At 44.5% G+C, this 26,759-nt stretch overlaps 1 protein-coding gene across 6 annotated transcripts in view; it reads right to left on the minus strand.

Moving 5' to 3' along the window:
- nhsl1b (NHS-like 1b) overlaps positions 1 to 26,759 on the minus strand; it is a 164,292-nt gene that overhangs the window by 41,202 nt on the left and 96,331 nt on the right. The window contains exon 1 of one of the 6 annotated variants that reach the window (XM_071413150.1): positions 24,653 to 25,025. The exons of 4 other annotated variants lie outside the window; for them this stretch is intronic. In XM_071413150.1, the coding sequence (XP_071269251.1) occupies positions 24,653 to 24,668 (16 nt within the window). In that variant the 5' untranslated portion in view covers positions 24,669 to 25,025. Of the gene's footprint in view, positions 1 to 8,935; positions 9,273 to 24,652; positions 25,026 to 26,759 lie in introns of those variants that run through there. One more of the 6 variants, XM_071413145.1, reaches the window with a different exon arrangement.

Consider the following 26,759-nt stretch of genomic DNA (forward strand, 5'->3'; position numbering starts at 1 on the left):
GTGTGTGTGTGTGTGGCCTATACAGCCAACAGGATATGACCCAAAACCAACCCATAATGATCACTTCCTACACAACAACCCAGTGTTCCAGTCCCCTAGCAGAGCCCCCCCATCATATACAGTCCCCATACATAGCAAATAGGAACAGATTACACTGTCTCTGACGGCACTCACTTTATTAGGTAACATTATAGGACACAACAGCAGTAGCCGTCTAGCCAAACCCAGCCCACACTGTAAATACAGTATTGTATTGACTCTGTCTCTATACCCATCTGTGTGTGTGTGAATCTGACCAGAACCTAACCAGGTCAGCCTGATGTTAGGACCATAGGGGTTGAGATTGTCTAATAGTCACAGTAACAACCCAGATAAGACTATAGGGCCCATTACCTGTATAGTAACATACTGTACCACAGGTGTAGTACCAGCAGGCTGTAACATAGTGACGTCAGTGAGTGTTTCTGGCCAGAGACAGATTAGAGCTCCTGGGACCACATCGACATGGAATCAGTATCACTGAACATGCACACTAAAAGCATTCTGGGATCACTGGTGTCATCTGTCCAAAGTGACAGGGGGATCTATGTCTGGGTGCTCTCTGTGTGTGTGTGATGCGGGGGAGGGGATCCTTAGACCTTGTCTGGGAAACAGGCAGCCCCTAAAATCCACTTAACCCCTCCCTCCGTCCCTCCCTTTCTCTCTCCATATTCAACCCCCAAATTGCTTAATAAAAAACCTCTCACCCTTTCCTCCCTCTGCTCCCTCCCTCACACCCCACTGTCACATCCAAGTCATTATGGATGGAAGGATTAATAGAGAAAGGCACCATTCAAATACAATGAGTGTGACCCCATAATGGTCCCCCAGGGAAACAAGGGTAATTCACTGATCAAACATCCCAAATTAAAGACCCTGTTGTTTTGAAATTAAATTTGACATGACGCCAAACTTCTGTGTGGGGTTAAATTATAAAAACCTGTAGTTCTATTTGATAGAAAATTACCATTGGATTAATTACCTAAGGTAGTTAACATAATGTTATGAATATGTTAATTCAATTATATTAATCATTTCTGTGAATTAAAGGTGCTTTTCCAAATGCTTTATTGCTACACATGGTTAGCCCATCAGCACTATTAGCCCATCAGCACTATAATCATTTGACAACAGTGGTCTACTATCCCTACACAAGAGCAGTCTACAATGGTGCTGCTGTTAAGTTAAGTAGTGCCACCATGTGGTAGAAACATGCAACTGCAGACCCAATGGAACGACAAGTACTGAACGCAATTCCATTGTTTATAATCAAGTGGGAAAAAATTGGAAAGTTTAAAGTTATCTAAAAACATTTAAAAGTAGTTTAATTAAGCTACAGCTATTTCACCAACTTCAGTCATGTAAACTGAGTCCCTGTAGTTTCATGGCCATAATAACGTGTGCCTATTCCTCTGCACTGACAACCAAATGTGCTTTTCTTTCTTACCCCAACGATTTTCACCATAATCAATTTACACATGAGGCGTGGAAGCCCTCAAAAGAGGGTTGCCATGGTGAGGATGGCTCATTAGCACGGCGGAATTAAAAGAGCCTCTTAAAAACACAGCAGCATCCCCTCTTTACTCTCCTCCTTCCCTCCCTCTTTCCCGCTCTCCTCTGTTCTAATGAGTCTCTACAGCGTAAAGGGGAGCTGCAGCATATTCAGGATGCTTGGCTTAATGGAGCCTCCAGCTGATTCACTCATAAAGGGCCTGGGGCCGAGGATAATCTGGGGTTTGAAACAAGGGTAGGGGGTCCAGTATTGATAGGTGGGGGCGGAAATTGATAATTACATATCACAATATAATTTTGGGACATTATTATATCGATATTTGACTCCAAGTGTCTATTTTGTATTGTTTTTGCTACTGTAAGTAGAGGTAGCTGGCGCTAGTCTGCTGTACCTAAGCCAAAACTCTATAGCTCGTTGTCCATCTTCTATAGCGTGTTCTCCAGCCAAGATGTTTCCGCACATTTATTTCTCTGACTGATCAAAACTTGTTTTCGCATGCTCTCTTGTCTCTTCGCAGCAGATATATGGTGAGAAATATGTTTGGAACATCAAATCGCAGTATCGAACCGCAAGAATCGCAATGCATTTCTTATCGGCACCTAAGTGTTGTGATAATATTGTATCGTGAGGTCCCTGGCAACTCCCAGCCCTAGGGTACAGGGTCTATGGCTGGGGTTTGAAACAAGGGTACAGGGGATCCAGGTTCTAAGGCTTGTGATGGGGCTAGGACTCTATGACTGGGGACATAGGACTAGGGCTCTATGACTGAGGACCTGGGACTATGACTGAGGACTAGAGCTCTATGACTGAGGACCTAGGACTATGACTGAGGACCTAGGACTAGGGCTCTATGACTGAGGACCTAGGACTATGACTGAGGACCTAGGACTCTATGACTGAGGACCTAGGACTATGGCTCTATGACTGAGGACTAGGGCTCTATGACTGAGGACCTAGGACTATGGCTCTATGCCTGAGGACTAGGGCTCTATGACTGAGGACCTAGGACTATGACTGAGGACCTAGGACTATGACTGAGGACCTAGGACTATGACTGAGGACCTAGGACTATGGCTCTATGACTGAGGACCTAGGACTATGACTGAGGACCTAGGACTGACTGAGCACTAGGGCTCTATGACTGAGGACCTAGGACTATGACTGAGGACCTAGGACTATGACTGAGCACTAGGGCTCTATGACTGAGGACCTAGGGCTCTATGACTGAGGACCTAGGGCTCTATGACTGAGGACCTAGGACTATGACTGAGGACCTAGGACTATGACTGAGGACCTAGGACTATGACTGAGGACCTAGGACTATGACTGAGGACCTAGGACTAGGGCTCTATGACTGAGGACCTAGGACTAGGGCTCTATGACTGAGGACCTAGGACTAGGGCTCTATGACTGAGGGCCTAGGACAAGGGCTATATGATTGAGGACCTAGGACTATGACTGAGGACCTAGGACTCTATGACTGAGGACCTAGGACTCTATGACTGAGGACCTAGGACTATGACTGAGGACCTAGGACTATGACTGAGGACCTTGGACTATGACTGAGGACCTAGGACTATGACTGAGGACTAGGGCTCTATGACTGAGGACCTAGGACTAGGGCTCTATGACTGAGGACCTAGGACTAGGGCTCTATGACTGAGGACCTAGTACTATGACTGAGGACCTTGGACTAGGGCTCTATGACTGAGGACCTAGGACTCTATGATTGAGGACTTAGGACTAGGGCTCTATGACTGAGGATCTAAGACTAGGGCTCTATGACTGAGGACCTAGTACTATGACTGAGGACCTTGGACTAGGGCTCTATGACTGAGGACCTAGGACTCTATGATTGAGGACTTAGGACTAGGGCTCTATGACTGAGGATCTAAGACTAGGGCTCTATGACTGAGGACCTAGGAAAAGGGCTGGGGCTCTATGGAACCGGGGTTGAGAATGAAGAATAAGACAAGATAATATTATGCTATTCAACCCCCTTATTAAAGGGCAATGCGCAACTGTGAATAATCATGCAACTCTCCTCTGAAGCCAATTGTAGCCACTAAAACATGCAGTACCCAATCTGATTGTATGAGGGGTAGGACTGGGAGCAACCCAGAAAGACCTCAGTGGAAGCAGCTTGGAGCTGATAAAAGCCCAAGCTGATCAGAGAAGTAATTAAATAAATGAGTTTGAGCCAGGCCATTTAGTGCTTAAACACTGTTATCCTGTACTAGGCCTAAATTAAACAGGGTAACACACAGCACTACGGTTGAATTAAATATGGCTCGGGCTGTACTAGTGAGGACATGTAAACTGCACTAATGACTCCATCCTATCAGCCTACTATTACTACTAGCCTCCTGGAAATGAAGCTCCAAAAAGCACACTACAGGCCTAAAACAGGACTGCATGCTTGAGCGCACACACACGCGCACACATGCACTCGGAATTAACTCACACAAGCAGTAAACAGGCTTCTCCACCTAGCTACACATATTCAGGCTGTTAATACTATTAGACAGCAGGTCAGTAAAGATTAACTCTGTATGGCCTTTCAACTCAACCCTCTCTGCAATGTGTCAGCGCTGGGCAGAATGGAATGTCACCTCACACACGATCATCTGGAAAACATCCCCACTTAACACAAGACAGGTGATAGGGGCACAGCCCAGGAGAGGGGGAAGGGGAGGGGGTGAAAGAGGTAGAGGTGTAGAGGGAGACCCCAAGGGGTAAGGGTGTCCTTTGTAGCTCAGTTGGCAGAGAGCATGGCACTTGTAACACCAGGGTAGAAGTTTCAATTCCGGGGCCCAACCATACGTAAAATGAATGCACGCGTGAGTAAGTCTCTTTGGATGAAAACGTCTGCTAAATGGCATATATTATTATATTATACCGATAGGGTCTGACTTACCCAAAGCCCTTTGTATGTCATCACTGCAACGCTGTCTAAATATAATTCATAAGATCAGGCTCCAGCCATACACACACTACACCACTAGGGGGCTCTCCATCCTTTACGGCTCTCCATCCTTTACAGGGGTATCAGCCAAGCTTAGAAAATAAACCACAGGGTTATCCCTAATAATGTAATCAACTCCTTAAGTAAAAGTCACACAGATGTGACAGTGTGCAGCCCCACTACCTGTCACAGACCAACAGGAGGACTCAGGTCTTAGCCACACATGATGGAACTGTCACCTATTAGAGCTTAACAAGGCAGGCGTCCCTCCATTACTCACAGAACTAACCATGCAGCACCAATTACTCCTTCATTCAATGCCGAGGGGCAGAGCCAGGGTAACTGAATTAGGCTTGAAGGGACGTGGGGTTGGTGAGGCACACAGGCGGGTTAACACACACACACACTTCATCAGAGACATGTAAGCTTGGGGAAATTATAAGATTTTATGAACAAACATCTTCCATTATGGGTCATTCGTGACTTTGGAGTCAAGATTGTTTGTGTGTGTGTGTGGGGGGGGGAGAGAGAAACACAGAGACAGACACAAAGACAAAGAGCAAGAGAGAATAAGAGGGGGGGGGGGGGGGGGAAGAGAGAGCGAGAGAAAAATAAACTGTTTGGGCTAAATCCTCTATCCCACCAAGATCAGCTATCACACTTTCTCAAACTTTGTCCTCAACCTGCCAACGGTGGGATTCAGGGAAACTGTGTGTGTCTGTAGGGGGTGGGACTAATGTGTAACAATGTGTCTTTGTGACTGTTCCTGTTCAAATCCCACAGTTAATCAGGCAGAGGAAGGACAACTACTTTTGTGTTCCCCTCTCTCAGCAGGGGCCATCTAAACACACACACACACACACACACACACACACACACACACACACACACACACACACACACACACACACACACACACACACACACACACACACACACACACTTCTGGGGCATGGGTTGACACCATTGTCTAGTTTTCAACGATGAAATAAATCCTCTTATCCTTCATCTCAACCTCTGTTTCCATCTCCTCAGCGATCACCTCTTCTATAGCTGTGTATGTATAGCTATAAACCATGCTAATCCATGACTAGATAAAGGAGAGGTGCTTGACCAAACGGGTAATGCGGTCCGATGTAAGGTGTGTTGCTGACCGTGTTTAAAGCGTGGAGTCAGCCTCAGTCATGTCACAGAGATATGACTAACTAGGTCAAGGTAAATTGAACTCTACAGTCTGAACCAGATCACAGAGAGAAAAGGAGATGTACAGAGCAGGGAAAAAGTATTTGCCCCCTTTCTGATTTTCTCTATTTTTGCATATTTGTGATACTGAATGTTATCAGATCTTCAACCAAAACCTAATATTAGATAAAGAGAACATGAGTTTACAAATACCCCCAACATTATACTTATTTTATTTATTGAATTAACAAAGTTATGCAACATCCCTGTTTGAAAAGTAATTGCCCTCTTACACTCAATAACTGGTTGTGTCACCTTTAGCTGCAATGACTCCAACCAAACACTTCCTGTCGTTGTTGATCAGTCTTTTACGTCGCTGTGGAGGAATTTTGGCCAACTTTTCCATGCAGAACTGCTTTAACTCAGCAACATTTGTGGGTTTTCAAGCATAAACGTCTCATTTCAAGTCCTGCCTCAACGTCTCAATTGGGATTAGGTCTGGACTTTAAGGGGGCAATTACACAGGGGAATTGGGTGTTGCATCACTTTGTTTATGAAATAAATAGGTAATTGTTGTGTTATTTGTTTACTCAGGTTCCCTTTATCTAATATCAGGTTTTGGTTGAAGATCTGATAACATTCAGTATCAAAAATTGAACATTTGAAAGGGGGCAAATACTTTTCCGGAGTTATGTTATGTATATGTAAGGCATGATACGAGACAAAGCACTCTCATTTACACTAACCGCAGTCAAATTCCCCATGCAGGTTTCCCTCACCTCCCTCTAGTTCTCAAAAAATCCCACTAATTTCATTAGGGCCTATTTCCATTTCCCATTACTATTCCAGAAGGAAGCCTGCTCCTCTGCCACTCAGAGGTCCTCTGGGCCCCCAGGGGACCTGTTGGCTGGGATTGGTCAAACCCTGGACCTGCGTGTGTATGCCCACTGGGGGGCTTATGGAGGATCTGGAGAACACCTGCTACACATCTAAACTGGTAACTAAAGAACATGAGAGAGGAGGGAGGGAGAGACAGACAGATAGAATGGGTAGAGACCGGATACTGTAAGACAGGAAGGAAAACGGTGAATAAAGTGGAAGCTGTAAAGAGAGAAGAAGAGCATAGAGGAAGAGAGATGTAAAGAGAGACAGGAATGAATTACACCTAGCCTCAAAGCTCTGTGTCAGCTGCCATCTGTTCACCGTAGTGTAAATACAGCGTGACTAGAGTGTTAATACAACGTACAGCGCAGGCACAATACTGTACCAATGTGGGCAACATCTTGAGCTGTCACGGCGCATTAACCAAAACAGGCCTGAGCAGGGACGCTAGTCTGGCTCGCATTGTTACGCTAAACGCATAAGAATAAGTGATTCATCACACACACACACACACACACACACTCAGGCGTGCACACACACACACACACGCTTGTACACACACTCAGGCATGCACACACACAAGCGCAATATCATAAAGACTCAGTACAGTATTAGGCTAGCTGCGTTAAAAGACAACAACATTTTGTTTATTGACCAATGACTATAAAAACCTCCTCTCTCCTCACCCCATTCGATGGGTTCTTTATTAACTCTCCAAGGTGAAAGTCAGTCACCTCTGTTACCTACTACTGTCCCCCACGTCACCACATCCTGTCATCTCTGTCACAGTCCAACACAGGGATGTCCCATCACCCCCAGCAGCTGGCTAATGTTCAGGGTTCCCAAGGGTGGGGTGGACGGGTGCTTCTTTATTTGTGTATCTTACTGTAAATTCTGATGTCCGGTGTCTGCACTCAGCACGCATTGACATGTTCGGGTTCAAATACACACACGGCACCCATACATTACAGTAACTGCAAAACATTCAGCATATTTCTAGAATTTAGGAAGAGAAAGGCCTAGAAAGAAAAATACTAAGACTGACTTTTATCATGGATGGGATGTTTATGTGCTATCAATGAATGATAATATCTGGGTTCTGCTCCCAGAGGTCGTGTAACTAACTCCCTGATGCCCTCAGCTCGGCCGCCAGTACCTCTGCCACCACTCACAGGTCAAAGGTTAGAGGTCACCACAGCACACCCTGATGACACAACAAATGACCCCCAACAAAGGAGTCACACACTCGCTCTGACTCACACACCACACACCCTCACACAAACCAAGGACAGACGGCACAGATCACACAATTCCAACTACTACAAATCACATAATGGGAGGAGACAAAGCACCGGCTTGAGAGTGGCTGTACCACATGTCTCCCATAGAAACACACTAACACTGTTCAAACAGGATAGTCTAAAACAACATTACTGCCAAGATCTGTTCACAACAACAGATTTGTCTCTGTCTGTAGCAAAGCCACTATGAGCATTCCAGTGTTTCCCCTAGGATTTTTTTCAGCAGCAGTGGCAAGTTAGCGTAGGGTATGGGGAGGGGTTGTCGAAGTGGGCGTAGCCAATGGGCGGTCTCTGACCCAACATTTTAGAGGCCCTTCTCTTGGCCACAGAAACAAAACGTTGCTGTTTTAAAGCTAATTTCTGCAATTATTCTACACATTTTGCCATGGGGCTGAGAGAAAATGTGCAGTTTTAAAGATAATTTCTACACATTTTGCAATGGCTTATGCTACCTGAGTGACAATTTCTTTGGGGGAACATTACCTTGTTGGAATTGTAGATTCTCCCTAACTGTCTAGTTTTTATTTTGGTGATTGTTAGTTCTCTCTTATTAAAAATATATAACTCTACAATATTTTCTACATACTTTATATCTGGTTTTAGTAGTTTAAGTTTACACTGAAAATGTTTTACCATCCCAATTTTTTGGAGTGGCAGCAATGATTTAGCAGCGGTGGAATATAGGGGAAACACTGCATTCACACTATAGTATAGATTAGAATATAAAGCAAAGCACTACAGACAAGTCCAAAGCCCCAGAGACTCCTCCTGCCAGGACTGACTAGAAAAACAGTCACTCTAAAGCCCAGAGACCAGTCCATAGAGGCAGAAGAGCAGTGTAATCTACCATTGCAGTCCAACAGTTCCAACCACGTGTGTCTCAACAGCACACAACAGCCTGAACCCAACAACACACTACTGTTTCTGTCACATAACAACCAGTAAAACCCTCATTCTAAAGCCGACCGACTCCAGTCTGAGTAGTGTGTTCTGATCTACCTTGGTGAGAAGTTCTACCTTGGCGAGAAGTTCTACCTTGGCGAGAAGTTCTACCTTGGCGAGAAGTTCTACCTTGGCCGTCCTGGTAGGTGTGTGTGTCCCCCAAGGAGCCCTTGGTCTCGGGTCCTAGCAGTCCCGGTTTGGGCGTCCACAGAGAGTCCTGTCTCTGGTGAACCTTGGTGGAGAGCAGGCGTCGTCGCAGGCTGCCCTCGGGCCTACGGATGGGCCCTGAAGCATGGGGCTGGACTGGTAGGTTGTTGCCCATCTCGGAGGTGGTGTGGAAAGCCTTCTTCCCTCCCGAGTCCTCATAGCAGGCGGCCTTCTGCCAGCAGCTGACCACCGGCTTGGAGGAAAGGCACTGCACATATGCGATCATCCTCTCTCTGTCTCTAAGACCCTCGAGCCCCCCTCTTGGCCCTCCCACTTGGGACAGGGGCTTGTGTGTGCGTGTGTGTGTCACCCTCCTATTTTCTCTCTCTAGCCCCTAGACCCTCAATAGGACTCCCCCTTCTCTCACCCCCCTCTCTCCAGGAAGGATGAAGGGATGGGAGGGGCTGGTTTTCATGATTTTAAGTTTTTGCAACCCGCAGGGGACACTCTCCTCCCTCCAGACCACAATCTCCAAAAGGCAGCCTCTCCCCCTCCCACTCTCCTCCTCTCTTTTTGTTCTGTCTGTCTCTCCCTCTCTCAGGGGCTTCTATTGACTTGCATTTATTTGCCTGACAAAAGGGAGGAATATGCAGTGTCAGATTACAAGCTCAATTTCCAAAACAAATACGGTGAATCTTCCAAAATCCAGCACACCTCAAAAACATCAACACCAAATCCGACTTAGCAAAAACCCAAAGTCGGGAGTTTGGGTTTGAAAAAAAAAAGAAAGTTGGACGCCAATTCCAAAAAGACCAGGAGAAATGTGGTGAAATATTCTGAGGATGTGTAAAAGTGTTTAAACAAAGGTCTGCACGCCCCAGCAGGAAATAGCTGAGGTTACAACATGGTTCTTCTCACGTCACAATTTTTACTTTCTCCAAAACGCTCCTCAGTGGTTTTCAATACTCCAACGAAGTGTGTAGAACTCAAAAGTCTCTCTCTCAAACACAGTCAGGGTGTATGTGGGACGGAGACACCCTCTAGAACAGATGCAAGAGATGATGAAAAGAGATACCCCTGGTGAATAGATGAGTAGCAACTCTCCAGCATAAAGTGTGTGAAGGATGAGTATCGTGAGGTGAGTTTCTCCCCCTCCTTTTCTTCTCTCTCTCCAACTGACCATCAGCTTTGCCCCTTGGCCTCTCCTCCTCTCCCCCCTCCTCCTCTCCTTTATAGGACTAATCTGTAATTCCAGATTATCCAGTCCTAGTCCCTTTACAGAGACAGCAGACACGGAGAGCACTACAGATGGACGCCATCCTGCTGCTAATTAACCCTGGTGTAACGGTCAGCCTGCCAGCGTGTGTTGGTGTGTGGCACCTCAGACGACAACTGCCAGTCATTACAAGTGTGACCTGGAGGATACAAATAGAACCAGATAAAACACAGACAAATAGACAGACAAAAAAGGACAGAAACAGACAAAGAGACACACAGACACATCTAGACAACAGTTAAAGGTTTTGCCTCTTCTGCAACAATGGTGCAACTGTATGTAATTCTGGACTAGGCCACTACATATAGAGCTATGTGTTATTCTGGACTAGGCCACTACATATAGAGCTGTGTGTTATTCTAGACTAGGCCACTACATACAGAGCTGTGTGATATTCTAGACTAGGCCACTACATACAGAGCTGTGTGTTATTCTAGACTAGGCCACTACATACAGAGCTGTGTGTTATTCTAGACTAGGCCACTACATACAGAGCTGTGTGTTATTCTAGACTAGGCCACTACACATAGAGTTGTGTGTTATTCTAGACTAGGCCACTACATATAGAGCTGTGTGTTATTCTGGACTAGGCCACTACATATAGAGTTGTGTGTTATTCTAGACTAGGCCACTACACATAGAGCTGTGTGTTATTCTAGACTAGGCCACTACACATAGAGCTGTGTGTTATTCTAGACTAGGCCACTACACATAGAGCTGTGTGTTATTCTAGAGTAGGCCACTACACATAGAGCTGTGTGTTATTCTAGACTAGGCCACTACACATAGAGCTGTGTGTTATTCTGGACTAGGCCACTACATATAGAGTTGTGTGTTATTCTAGACTAGGCCACTACACATAGAGCTGTGTGTTATTCTAGACTAGGCCACTACACATAGAGCTGTGTGTTATTCTAGACTAGGCCACTACACATAGAGCTGTGTGTTATTCTAGACTAGGCCACTACACATAGAGCTGTGTGTTATTCTAGACTAGGCCACTACACATAGAGTTGTGTGTTATTCTGGACTAGGCCACTACACATAGAGCTGTGTGTTATTCTAGACTAGGCCACTACATATAGAGCTGTGTGTTATTCTAGACTAGGCCACTACATATAGAGTTGTGTGTTATTCTAGACTAGGCCACTACACATAGAGCTGTGTGTTATTCTAGACTAGGCCACTACACATAGAGCTGTGTGTTATTCTAGACTAGGCCACTACACATAGAGCTGTGTGTTATTCTAGACTAGGCCACTACACATAGAGTTGTGTGTTATTCTGGACTAGGCCACTACACATAGAGCTGTGTGTTATTCTAGACTAGGCCACTACACATAGAGCTGTGTGTTATTCTAGACTAGGCCACTACACATAGAGCTGTGTGTTATTCTAGACTAGGCCACTACATATAGAGCTGTGTGTTATTCTGGACTAGGCCACTACATATAGAGCTGTGTGTTATTCTAGACTAGGCCACTACACATAGAGCTGTGTGTTATTCTAGACTAGGCCACTACATATAGAGCTGTGTGTTATTCTGGACTAGGCCACTACATATAGAGCTGTGTGTTATTCTAGACTAGGCCACTACATATAGAGCTGTGTGTTATTCTGGACTAGGCCACTACACATAGAGTTGTGTGTTATTCTAGACTAGGCCACTACACATAGAGTTGTGTGTTATTCTAGACTAGGCCACTACACATAGAGTTGTGTGTTATTCTAGACTAGGCCACTACACATAGAGTTGTGTGTTATTCTAGACTAGGCCACTACACATAGAGTTGTGTGTTATTCTAGACTAGGCCACTACACATAGAGTTGTGTGTTATTCTAGACTAGGCCACTACACATAGAGCTGTGTGTTATTCTAGACTAGGCCACTACACATAGAGCTGTGTGTTATTCTAGACTAGGCCACTACACATAGAGCTGTGTGTTATTCTAGACTAGGCCACTACACATAGAGTTGTGTGTTATTCTGGACTAGGCCACTACACATAGAGCTGTGTGTTATTCTAGACTAGGCCACTACACATAGAGCTGTGTGTTATTCTAGACTAGGCCACTACACATAGAGCTGTGTGTTATTCTAGACTAGGCCACTACACATAGAGCTGTGTGTTATTCTAGACTAGGCCACTACATATAGAGCTGTGTGTTATTCTGGACTAGGCCACTACATATAGAGCTGTGTGTTATTCTAGACTAGGCCACTACATATAGAGCTGTGTGTTATTCTGGACTAGGCCACTACACATAGAGCTGTGTGTTATTCTAGACTAGGCCACTACATATAGAGCTGTGTGTTATTCTGGACTAGGCCACTACACATAGAGCTGTGTGTTATTCTAGACTAGGCCACTACATATAGAGCTGTGTGTTATTCTAGACTAGGCCACTACATATAGAGCTGTGTGTTATTCTAGACTAGGCCACTACATACAGAGCTGTGTGTTATTCTAGACTAGGCCACTACATACAGAGCTGTGTGTTATTCTAGACTAGGCCACTACATATAGAGCTGTGTGTTATTCTGGACTAGGCCACTACATATAGAGCTGTGTGTTATTCTAGACTAGGCCACTACACATAGAGCTGTGTGTTATTCTAGACTAGGCCACTACATATAGAGTTGTGTGTTATTCTAGACTAGGCCACTACACATAGAGCTGTGTGTTATTCTAGACTAGGCCACTACACATAGAGTTGTGTGTTATTCTAGACTAGGCCACTACATATAGAGCTGTGTGTTATTCTAGACTAGGCCACTACATATAGAGCTGTGTGTTATTCTAGACTAGGCCACTACATATAGAGCTGTGTGTTATTCTAGACTAGGCCACTACACATAGAGTTGTGTGTTATTCTAGACTAGGCCACTACACATAGAGCTGTGTGTTATTCTAGACTAGGCCACTACATACAGAGCTGTGTGTTATTCTAGACTAGGCCACTACATACAGAGCTGTGTGTTATTCTAGACTAGGCCACTACATACAGAGCTGTGTGTTATTCTAGACTAGGCCACTACATATAGAGCTGTGTGTTATTCTAGACTAGGCCACTACACATAGAGTTGTGTGTTATTCTAGACTAGGCCACTACACATAGAGTTGTGTGTTATTCTAGACTAGGCCACTACATATAGAGCTGTGTGTTATTCTAGAGTAGGCCACTACACATAGAGCTGTGTGTTATTCTAGACTAGGCCACTACACATAGAGCTGTGTGTTATTCTAGACTAGGCCACTACATATAGAGCTGTGTGTTATTCTAGACTAGGCCACTACATATAGAGCTGTGTGTTATTCTAGACTAGGCCACTACATATAGAGTTGTGTGTTATTCTAGACTAGGCCACTACACATAGAGCTGTGTGTTATTCTAGACTAGGCCACTACACATAGAGCTGTGTGTTATTCTAGACTAGGCCACTACACATAGAGCTGTGTGTTATTCTAGACTAGGCCACTACACATAGAGCTGTGTGTTATTCTAGACTAGGCCACTACACATAGAGCTGTGTGTTATTCTAGACTAGGCCACTACACATAGAGCTGTGTGTTATTCTAGACTAGGCCACTACACATAGAGTTGTGTGTTATTCTAGACTAGGCCACTACACATAGAGTTGTGTGTTATTCTAGACTAGGCCACTACACATAGAGTTGTGTGTTATTCTAGACTAGGCCACTACACATAGAGTTGTGTGTTATTCTAGACTAGGCCACTACACATAGAGCTGTGTGTTATTCTAGACTAGGCCACTACATATAGAGCTGTGTGTTATTCTAGACTAGGCCACTACATATAGAGCTGTGTGTTATTCTAGACTAGGCCACTACATATAGAGCTGTGTGTTATTCTAGACTAGGCCACTACACATAGAGTTGTGTGTTATTCTAGACTAGGCCACTACACATAGAGCTGTGTGTTATTCTAGACTAGGCCACTACATACAGAGCTGTGTGTTATTCTAGACTAGGCCACTACATACAGAGCTGTGTGTTATTCTAGACTAGGCCACTACATACAGAGCTGTGTGTTATTCTAGACTAGGCCACTACATATAGAGCTGTGTGTTATTCTAGACTAGGCCACTACACATAGAGTTGTGTGTTATTCTAGACTAGGCCACTACACATAGAGTTGTGTGTTATTCTAGACTAGGCCACTACATATAGAGCTGTGTGTTATTCTAGAGTAGGCCACTACACATAGAGCTGTGTGTTATTCTAGACTAGGCCACTACACATAGAGCTGTGTGTTATTCTAGACTAGGCCACTACATATAGAGCTGTGTGTTATTCTAGACTAGGCCACTACATATAGAGCTGTGTGTTATTCTAGACTAGGCCACTACATATAGAGTTGTGTGTTATTCTAGACTAGGCCACTACACATAGAGCTGTGTGTTATTCTAGACTAGGCCACTACACATAGAGCTGTGTGTTATTCTAGACTAGGCCACTACACATAGAGCTGTGTGTTATTCTAGACTAGGCCACTACACATAGAGCTGTGTGTTATTCTAGACTAGGCCACTACACATAGAGCTGTGTGTTATTCTAGACTAGGCCACTACACATAGAGCTGTGTGTTATTCTAGACTAGGCCACTACACATAGAGTTGTGTGTTATTCTAGACTAGGCCACTACACATAGAGTTGTGTGTTATTCTAGACTAGGCCACTACACATAGAGTTGTGTGTTATTCTAGACTAGGCCACTACACATAGAGTTGTGTGTTATTCTAGACTAGGCCACTACACATAGAGCTGTGTGTTATTCTAGACTAGGCCACTACACATAGAGCTGTGTGTTATTCTAGACTAGGCCACTACACATAGAGCTGTGTGTTATTCTAGACTAGGCCACTACACATAGAGCTGTGTGTTATTCTAGACTAGGCCACTACACATAGAGTTGTGTGTTATTCTAGACTAGGCCACTACACATAGAGTTGTGTGTTATTCTAGACTAGGCCACTACACATAGAGTTGTGTGTTATTCTAGACTAGGCCACTACACATAGAGTTGTGTGTTATTCTAGACTAGGCCACTACACATAGAGTTGTGTGTTATTCTAGACTAGGCCACTACACATAGAGTTGTGTGTTATTCTAGACTAGGCCACTACACATAGAGTTGTGTGTTATTCTAGACTAGGCCACTACACATAGAGTTGTGTGTTATTCTAGACTAGGCCACTACACATAGAGTTGTGTGTTATTCTAGAGTAGGCCACTACACATAGAGCTGTGTGTTATTCTAGACTAGGCCACTACACATAGAGCTGTGTGTTATTCTAGACTAGGCCACTACATATAGAGTTGTGTGTTATTCTAGACTAGGCCACTACACATAGAGTTGTGTGTTATTCTAGACTAGGCCACTACACATAGAGTTGTGTGTTATTCTAGACTAGGCCACTACACATAGAGTTGTGTGTATCATATGGATCAATCATTACTAATCAGATTGTTGGGGGCATTGGAGCTTAGAGCAGTGACAGAGCTGCTGACAAGCAGAGGGGGAGAGGAGATAGAATGCTTGGCCAGGGAAACACACAGACTTTATTCTATTTACACCACAGCAATGATGACTAGGCAGATTAGAAAACATATAAAAGCATAGACAAATGCATGCACACATACACCAAAATGTTGCGGGTAGAGCCTCTTCAAAAAGACTACTGACAACCCTGAACTGATGCAAGGCAGAAAAGGAAAGGGCAGATAGAAACAGAAATGCAGAGGCAGGGAGGGATTCACAGTAGTAACTAAATGAGAAAAAACAAACACCACACAGCAGCTCCATCTAGTGGTACAATATCGCATCGCCACTTCAAGGATCCATGTATGGAGTACTGTGGTAGAGAAACCGGACTCCCACTGAAAGTAACTCCACTATAACCTCATCTAGCAGTGTGTGTTTAATGGGCACTCCCGACAGTTCCTCTGTCTGTCTTTATAAGGTACAGTAAAGTAAGGGTGAGGTGAGGTTCTGATTCTGAGAAGACAGACAGACAGACAGACAGACAGACAGACAGACAGACAGACAGACAGACAGACAGACAGACAGACAGACAGAGACAGACAGACAGACACAGAGACAGACAGAGACGAGACAGACAGACACACAAACAAAGACAGACAAACAGAGACAGACAGACATGATACAGACAGACATGATACAGACATGCATGCATGCATGGATACAGACAGCCAGACAGACAGAGAGACATGCATGCATGCATGGATACAGACAGCCAGACAGACAGACAGACAGACAGACAGACATGCATGCATGCATGGATACAGACATATACAGACAGACAAGCATGGACACAGACAGATATAGACATACATGCATCGACACAGCCAGAGACAGACAGACAGACATGCATGGACGCAGACACAGACAGACATGCATAGATACAGACAGACAGACAGACAGACAGACAGACAGACAGACAGACAGACAGACAGACAGACAGAGACAGACAGACAGACATGGTTCTAGCTCCAGGACACTGAACAGGAAACCAGTATTCTTACATTGTCAAAGGATCTGATTAGCTTGTAAAGACACACAAACAAGCAGACTGAACAGTAACAAATATAGAGAGGAGTGAAACGATGGATAAAGGTCAAATACCATATGGAAGTATGGTCAGTGTGTGCCCTGCCAAACCCACAGCAGATAGCCGGGTTCACAGAGCCATTAACAGAGGTTATCATTTCCATAGCGAAGCCACACTGACAACACTAATACCACAGCCAAACACCTAACTAAAAGGCACGTCTGACTGTGTACTTAACCCCTCCCTCTGTTCCCATTCTAAACCATGTAAGTACAGAACAAACACATATACAGTTTCATCAACACAGAGGGGTGTTGGAAACCACATACTCTGTCCCTCGGTCATGTAGCTACGTATCTGAGAGATACACAATCACTCTCTCTGCGTGCATTAGGTTCAACATTTTCACATGCCCAGCGGGGGGTATAGAGTGATGCGGATAGTGGACACACATACATTAGTGGTAGCATCAGCACAATATGGGTCACTTGGACCAACACACAGACACATTAGCAGCCTTGCCTTTGACAGAACTAACTAAACAGTGGGGGGTTCAAACTGACACAGTGACCGGCACAGACAGACAGACAGAGAGACACACACACACACACACACACACACACACACACACACACACACACACACACACACACACACACACACACACACACACACACACACACACACACACACACACACACACACACACACACACACAGACACCCTGACAGACAGTGTGTGAGTCAGTCAGGGTTCAGTACTGCATGGGTAGGTAACCCCCCGGCCCAACATGCAGGGCGGCCGGGCTCTCACAGCCCACTGGTTCTGAATGGGGATTATGGGTAGTCAGTCAGGAGGTGAGCGTGTGTGTGTGTGTGTGTGTGTGTGTGTGTGTGTGTGTGTGTGTGTGTGTGTGTGTGTGTGTGTGTGTGTGTGTGTGTGTGTGACTACACCTCCCAGACAATGCTGTTGATGCCCACGCGGGTCCACACTGGGAAGAGCTCATCCACTGTGTGTGTGTGTGTGTGTGTGTACGTGCCCGTGAGTGCCTTTGTGTGTGTTTGTACAGGGGGATATTACGGAAGTCTCAGAGAAAAGGGACAATGGTTTCCAGGGAGACCCAGAGGGGCTGAATGTAGGGAGAGTGGGAAAACACCTGCATGCTGTGTTCTGTTTGTCTGAAGAATCATCCGCTGTTAGAGTCAGCTATTGTCTAAGGAGCTCAGGCTAACAAAACTCATCCATTGTCTACAGGAGGACTATGGAAAACTCCATCCAGTCTACAGGAGGACTATGGAAAACTCCATCCAGTCTACAGGAGGACTATGGAAAACTCCATCAATTGTCTACAGGAGGACTATGGAAAACATCCATTGTCTATAGGAGGACTATGGAAAACTCCATCAATTGTCTACAGGAGGACTATGGAAAACTCCATCAATTGTCTACAGGAGGACTATGGAAAACATCCATTGTCTATAGGAGGACTATGGAAAAAAAAATCAATCCATTGTCTACAGGAGGACTATGGAAAACATCCATTGTCTATAGGAGGACTATGGAAAAAAAACTCCATCCATTGTCTACAGGAGGACTATGGAAAACATCCATTGTCTATAGGAGGACTATGGAAAAAAAACTCCATCCATTGTCTACAGGAGGACTATGGAAAACTTAGCCATGGTCTCTAACCAACTGTAGCGAACAGAACTCATCCATTATCTAGAACTCCTTCGTAGTCTACAGGACTCATCCATAGGTAGAACTTGTTCTACAGAACTCAGAAGTAATCCATTGTCTTTGGAACTTCACCTCAGTAGTCTAACCTACTTTCTGTAGCATCTTAAAATGGTGAACTGAAAGTGAATAAGCTAAATAAAAACAAAGTCAAAGCTTATCAACACGTCGGGTCACTCTAATAGCTCTAAAACTCATCCCTCTAAAATTCATCCCTCATCCTCTAAAACGCATCCCTCTAAAACTCATCCCTCATCCTCTAAAACGCATCCCTCATGCTCTAAAACGCATCCCTCATCCTCTAAAACGCATCCCTCATCCTCTAAAACGCATCACTCTAAAACTCATCCCTCATCCTCTAAAACTTCCTTATTTCCACTCTGTCATTTAGGTTAGTATTGTGGAGTAACTACAATGTTGTAGATCCATCCTCAGTTCTCTCTTATCACCGCCATTACACTGTGTAACTGTTATAAAGTCACCATTGGCCTCATGGTGAAATCCTTGAGCGGTTTCCTTCCTCTCCGGCAACTGGGTTAGGAATTACACCTGCATCTTTACAGTAACTGGGTGTATTGATACATCATTCAAAGTGTAATTAATAGCTTCACCATGCTCAAAGGGATATTCAATGTCTGCTTTTTTTAACCCATCTACCAATAGATGCCCTTCTTTGCAAGGGATTGGAAAACCTCCCTGGTCTTTGTGATTGAATCTGTGTTTGAAATTCACTGCTCGACTGAGGGACATTACAGAGAATTGTATGTGTGGGGTACAGAGATGAGATAGTCATTCAAAAATCACGTTAAACACCAATACTGCACACAGAGCGAGTCCATGCAACTTATTATGTGACTTGTTATGCAAATTTTTACTCCTGAACTTATTTAGGCTTGCCATAACAAAAGATGTTGAACACTAGTGGTTAGAGTGTTGGGCCAGTAACCGGAAGGTTGCTGAATCGAATCTCCGAGCTGACAATGTAAAAACATCTGTCTTTCTGCCCCTGAGCAAGGCAGTAACCCACTGTTCCCCGAAGACATGGATGTCGATTAAGGCAGCCCCCCACACCTCTCTGCTTCAGAGGGGTTGTGTTAAATGCGGAAGACACATTTCTGTTGAATACATTTAGTTGGACAACTGACTAGGCATCCACCTTTCCTTTCCCTTATTGATTGAAGAGATTTCAGCTTATACATTTGAATTAATTTGTAAAAATATAGTGTCCAAAACATATGAACACCTGCTCTTTCTATGACATAGACTGACCAGGTGAATCCAGGTGAAAGCTATGATCGCTTATTGATGTCACTTGTTAAATCCACTTCAAATCAGTGTAGATGAAGGGGAGGACACAGGTTCAATAATTATTTTTAAGCCTTGAGACATGGATTGTGTATGTGTTCCATTCAGAGGGTGAATGGGCAAGACAAAGGATGGAAGTGCCTATGAACGGGTGCCAGGCGCACCGGTTTGTGTCAAGAACTGCAATGCTGCTGGGTTTTTCATGCTCAACAGTTTCCCGTGTGTATCAAGAATGGTCCAGCTCCCAAAGGACATCCAGTCAACTTGACACAACTGTGGGAAGTATTGGAGTCAACATGGGTCAGCATTCCTGTAGGACGCTTGACACATTGCAGAGTGCATGCCCTGATGAATTGAGTCTGTTCTGAGGGCAAAAGGGGGGTGCCACTCAATATCAGGAAGTTGTTCTTAATGTTTTTTACACTCAGTGTTGGTCTAAGCTGTGATCACTAATACAATGGGTTAACCATAGTAGCATAAAACTAGGGATGCACTGATATGACATTTTTGGCCGATACCAATATCCAATATTTTCATGCCAAAATACCCGACACGGATATTTAAAATGTAAGCATTCTAGTACAGTTAAATAGTTGAAACACACAAAAAGTTATTTTGTTGGCATTTACATTTGTCTCCATTACCAGTAAAATATAATCAAAACCTATTTCTTTCACTTACTTGCTGTGCTGTTTCGTTGTTCATTTGTTCAGTCGTTTCATTCTCAACCAGGATTTCATCATACATGTCAAGCAGTGAAGATTTAGTTCTGTCTGTCCATGGTCTCTTCTGTCGTGGGTCCTCTTCCTTGGTGAGCACTGTCACTGTGTCCGTTTCCATCTTGTCCAGCTGTGTCTGTAACATTTCACGTAAACCCTGTTTCTTGTCTGCATTGAAGTAGCGGTCCTTGTACCTAGCATCGAGCATGGTGGCGACACTAAAGAGGCTCAGACAGAATGGCACCGAATCGCTTGTTCACAGCCTCGAGTACTTTTGCAAGTTAACCCCACGGTCTGTGTCGGCAGTTGTTGTTCAGGAGTTTCAATGCCATGACAGAGGGTATCACGTCTGCTGTAGATGCAGTTGTTGAGCTCATTTCTCTAGTCAGTTGTTCGAATGGAGCTTGGAGTGTGTTCATGTTTTCAATGATAGACCACTGGTTTATACTGACGGTTGCAGGTAACTCAGTCAGCTGTGTACACGCCAAGCACTCGTTTTTGTTCCAGCAGGCTCTCCATGTAAAAAGTACTGTTCCATCTGGTGGAAACGTCTTGCTTTCGTTTTCACTCCAAGCTGCTCCTGTATTGCTTGCAGTTGGCTGTATGCTAGCTGTGAGTGTTTAACATGACGCACTATCTTACTACCTGTTGCCACTGTGTCAGATATGCTGCGTTGGGCCAAAACACCTTCGTTCACAGCCAGTAGCAGCGTGTGTGCCATGCATGGCAAACTGTCGACTCCTCATTCTTACAAAGACTGTCATCGCTGGTCCAAATGTCAGTCGGGAAGCTAATAGCAGGTAGCTCATGGATGTGCATTTCAACAAGTGTGTAACTCCGGTAGGGCAACATCTGAAAAATAGCGCCTACTTGGTAGTGTGTACCAGGGCTCGAGGTGCTCGACCAGTCGGCGAAAGCTAACATCATCCATTTTGGCGTTAATGGATTTCGCCTTTGAGTTGTATCGCTGAAATTTTCTTACTTTCAAATGACTGCTGGACTTGAACTTGTTTAGTTGTTGGAAGTGTGTGCTTAGTTTTTTACTGCTTTTGTTCTACGTAGTCGCTGAACGTCTGGGGGTGAAGCACTTTCAAATGAGTAATTAGGTTTGTGTTATTGAAAGATTTCACTTTCTCCCTTCCTCAGGAAATAATAGCAGCACAAATTTTGCTTATGGCCTTTTTGTTATCTTCCTTTGAAACTTCAAAATAGATCCACACAGCAGACATTGTGAACTAGGTTAGGAATGCTTTTCGTGGCGTCATTACGTCATACAGGCATGCACGTCAGCTTTGACATCGGCGTTAAACTATACATAGAGCCGATGCCAAAGTTGGCATTTTTAGCTAATATCGGCCGATTCCGATATGCTTACCAATATATCTTGCATCCCTACATAAAACCCATCTTAACTATTCCCTGCCTACATAATAGCCACTAGACAGCTTAACCCACATGGCAGAAGGGGCAGAGGAGAGAGATTTCCTGTATTTCCTTTACTGGGAACATCTGCCCTCTCTTTGCGCTCACCAGACCGCCACATCAGCAGGATTAATGAAACATCACCCAATCAAAGTAAAATAGACAGATTTAATTAGATGGCAACTAAAAACACAACACCAAGCACAGACCAGTTCCCTTTTGGTCCCTAGCCCCTTCTGTCTTTGGTGTTCACATAATAAAGGCCTGGATTGGTGAGAAAAGAGCAATATGGTCCTAGTTTCACTTGTTGTCCAAGTCTGGACAGAGCTGCCAGTCTCATCTAGTTTCACTTGTTGTCCTAGCCTGGACAGAGCCTCCAGAATAATTTGCCTTCAGTACCATCTGGATTGGAACATCTGGTGACATCTTAGTTCTACAAAAAATGAGATTCACTTTACAAGGCAGACATGTTGCATGCTCAACCTGGAGCTTCTGGATTACTTGCTGTAAATGTTCAATTCTAGGATACAACAGCCTGATGGGGTCTAACATAAAACCCATCAACTCCTTGGCCACCAGTCCATTCCCCTAACCCCTACACAACCACCATATTACATTTGTACGAGACACGGTAGGTAATGTGATAAATACAGACTTATGAAGCCAACCATTCCCCATAACATGCCAAGAGCTTACAGTAAATTAAAGAGCTGGGATTTACCGTGGTACTGAGGGGTAAAGTCAAGTCAGGATAGATAACCGCATTTTAACTAACATTACCAGCCTTACTCCTGCTCTGGGGTGGAAAGATGTAGGGCGACAGCCCCAAACACCCCTCATCTTCAATCTGGCAACCCATATGGCTCTAACCTGGCAACCCAAATGGCTCTGAACATTCACCAACTGTGTGGAGCAGAGACCAGGCTTTGTGGAATCGATCTCCGACTACATCGATTCGTACAATTATGAAACGCCCACCTTGTATCTATGTTTGTCCTCTGTAGTTGCGTGCCTTTCTTTGTTTGCTGAAATCCATAATTTTTCAATAAACGTCAATCAAATACAACCACCGACCGTTCCCTTGTTGAGATTTAATTGGCACATTTGCACTGAGTTGCCATCTTAGAGCAACAGCAATGAGCAAACAGTCAGTGGTTCTATTTGTTTAAAGTTTATTGAAAAGGTATGGATTTCAGGAAACAAAGGCACACAACTACAGAGGACAGAGGAAAAGTTGGGCATTTCATGATTTACATTTTTTGAAGTATTGACCATGGGTGAATCGATGTAGTCGGAACCAAATTCTACAAAGCCTGGTCTCGTCTCCACGCCATTGGGAAAGGTAATCAGAAACTTCCTTCACCATGGAGTAGAGTTAAGTCAGCTAGCTCAAACCCAGACTGGTGGGGCCAGTCCAAGTAGACGGAAAAGAGGAAGAGCTGACGGGTGATGTAGAATAGATAATCAGTACAGTGCTACTGATAACGTCTGGTTTGTTGTCATAATGTAAAGTACATTGGGGTTCTGTGACAGACAGTTTAAGAGTACTTCACATTCTAAAATCAAAGCAGGATTAGATGATGGTGACCTCGTTGCCACCTCGGCCAATCACAGCTCAGCCTCTTCAGATACAGAGGTGGCAGACGCTGCCATTCAGAAACATTGAACTGTTTGGGCCATGTGCCACAGGAGGTGCCAACCGAGGTGCCACTAGTTTGCCAGTGTGACCAGTTTTTACATGACCCAGTGCCTACTGCCAATCAAATCAATGCCTGCGCATGTCTGCTCTGCCTCGCTATGGCAGTGTGTTTGTAACAGAGAAAAAAAGAAAGAAATTTGACCCAAAAAAAGAGTGCGAGAGGGAGAAAGATAATACAAAAGACATCAATTAGAGAATGAGACAGAGGTATAAAAAAAAACACTGAATGAAGGAGAGAGAGAAAGACCGATCTATAGAGAAAGCAGAGAGCTGTGAGTGTAGAGCTTTTCTGTTGTCCTTTCTGTTGCTGCTCTGCCCTGCCCGGCTGAGCCCAGCGCTGCCTGGCCAACACATGGCGCCACTCTGCAGCACAGGACAGCACTACAGCAACTGCTGCCCTCCCTCCCTGGCAGCTGCCAATGTGAAAGAGGAACACACACTCCACAGTCCACACTACACTTAAAATACCCTCCATTCTACTTAACTCGGACATATTGAACACACATATGCTGACCACACACACAACACATTCCATAGTAGACAGCGCTGAAACGTACTTTCAAGTTTAAACAGACACACTAGACAGATGTTCACATAAAAATCTAACAACTGATCAAAGCAACACTTAATAGATTACAACTTGAATCTACTCAACTTCTCTTCCTCACTTCCCTCTATATAGGAAGAGATGGAGAAAGAGTATGACATAGAAAGAGAGAAGGAAAGAAAGTAAACTCCCTACAGTATAAAGGAAAACAAAGGAAGACATGTGGAGAAGAAACCACTGTGACCGAAAGGAGAGAAGTTTTCCATCCGGAAAAGAGATGGGGTTAAACCTTCCCTTTGTCTACGAACTTGGATGAAAAAGTTCCACACTCAGCTTGCGTTAAGTTAATCTTCCGCTCCACACACACACGATTGGTCCTACCTTTCAGACAGAACATGGCTTTTCCTTAAGTTCCACAGACATCCACAGTGGTGTTGAATGAAGTGGTCAGACCCAGTCCTTGAGCTACTCCCTACTTTTCTGTCCTCTCTTTTTCTTTAACCCCTTCTTTCCCTCCCTTTCCCTCCCTCTCTCACTCGCTCTCCCTCACTCTGCACCCCTCTGTCAAAGTGCTTACACACAGACCCACGGACCCAGACACTCACACACTCTCTTCTCTCTCTCGCCCCATCTCTCTCTCTCCCACACACACACACACACACACACACACACACACACACACACACACACACACACACACACACACACACACACACACACAGTGGCAGCCAGCCAACGCATGCACCGCAGGAAACTGCTTTACAAACCCCACTCTCCCCTTCCCATCGCTCTCCCCCTCTTCCACACTGACAATCCACCTATCTCTACCCCTCCCCCTAACTGAAAAAGTAGGCAGATAGAAGGCTCAAAGCTCCAACTATCCCATCCCCCTTTTATCACACACATTTAAGCACACAGTGTTATTTGTGTACTTGTTTGACATTTTACTGCACTGTTAGGAGCTAGTAACACAAGCATTTCACTGTAGCCGCTATAACATTTGCTAAACTGTGTATGCGACAAACACACTTTGGACACACAAACACACACACCAGTTATTCACACACGCACGCACACACACCCACAGACATACACACACGCACAACCATTGGGGTTGGCTGGGGTGTGTGATTGTTCTGAAGTTGGTCCGTCAGCAGTTGGCAGGGGGCCCGGCTCGAGCCTGACCATTGTGCTGTGATCAAACATAATCGCTTAATCCCCCCAACTCAACTGTTTGTTATCAAAACCAGCCACGTCCACTGCCGCATCCAGGGACCTCAGCGCTCAGAGCCAAACATACAGAGTACAGCCTGGCCACACGAGCAATAGAGACAGTACTTACTGACTCACTGATTGACCGTGGTCACATGACCGTCTCAAAACCCTGGGATTCAACTAGTTTCCTTTCGTATTGACAGTTAATGTTAGCCTGAGTGTGTAAGATGTGTCCAAAGTATACCCAATAGCCTAGGGTTATTAATATTCTCTGCCACAATATTTTGGCTGAACATAATGTGGTATTGTGGTACTGTACAAATTTATGACCATGTTAGTTTATCAATGACTGATTCCATTTTCTGGTTATTTTCCTCAGGAGGTCCACTAGAAAGGCTGAGGGTTCACCTTTGACAGCTACTGTACCTTGGTGTGCTGTGACAAAACGTCCCCAGCTGGCTGTGGCATGTGAAAGCTGATCGGAGGAATGCCACACACTCTCGCCCTTCAGAGGAAGGGGACTGAGTGGTGTATATCATGAGGCATAGCGGACATAACAGTAAGCATCGTTAGGACACCAAACATCCACACTTGCATCCTCATCGAGACAAAACAACCATCCATTCTCTAGCTGAGACCTTAGAAGCCGAATATGCACCCTTGGGATGGAACATGACCCAGTAAAAATGTCCAATCTACAATGGGCATAAATGGACACTAAGGCAAGCATCCTAAACAGCCAGGAACAAAGATGAAAACAGAAAAATAGTGTATGAATCATGGAGTGTCACTGTCGGTTAAAACAGTGTTTGCCTGTGGACTAAAACGCTGACTGGACAAGACATTGATTTCCAATGAGAACCTCTAATGGCCTTCTCTTAGACTCGTGAACCCATTAGCTGCTGTCTCTAACATGGTGGAGAGGTGAAGCTATACCAGCAGCTTGTTATGCGAGCTAAGAGCTCCACAACACTATTCACAATTAATTAGTTAGTCGGTTAGGAGAAATAACCAGATGCAGACATAATCAACTGGTTTGGGTATTAAACTAGTTTAAATGCTAATTTTCTATCTTAAATGCTAATGTCACTCAACAATGAGTTTGCGCCAACCACAATGGTAGAGAAGCACAATGGATCCTCCTAGAATCAGAATAGTTGAGAAGGTTTTGTGGGCATGCTTTGTGGAATGGTTTGTCACACCCAGAGGGGGATTTGGGGAAGAGGAGAAATCAATGACTAAAAGCCCAAAGCACTGTGCTCACATCACGACA

The sequence above is a fragment of the Salvelinus alpinus genome, chromosome 8 (genome assembly GCF_045679555.1).
Source record: "Salvelinus alpinus chromosome 8, SLU_Salpinus.1, whole genome shotgun sequence".
Classification (NCBI taxonomy): Eukaryota; Metazoa; Chordata; class Actinopteri; order Salmoniformes; family Salmonidae; genus Salvelinus; species Salvelinus alpinus.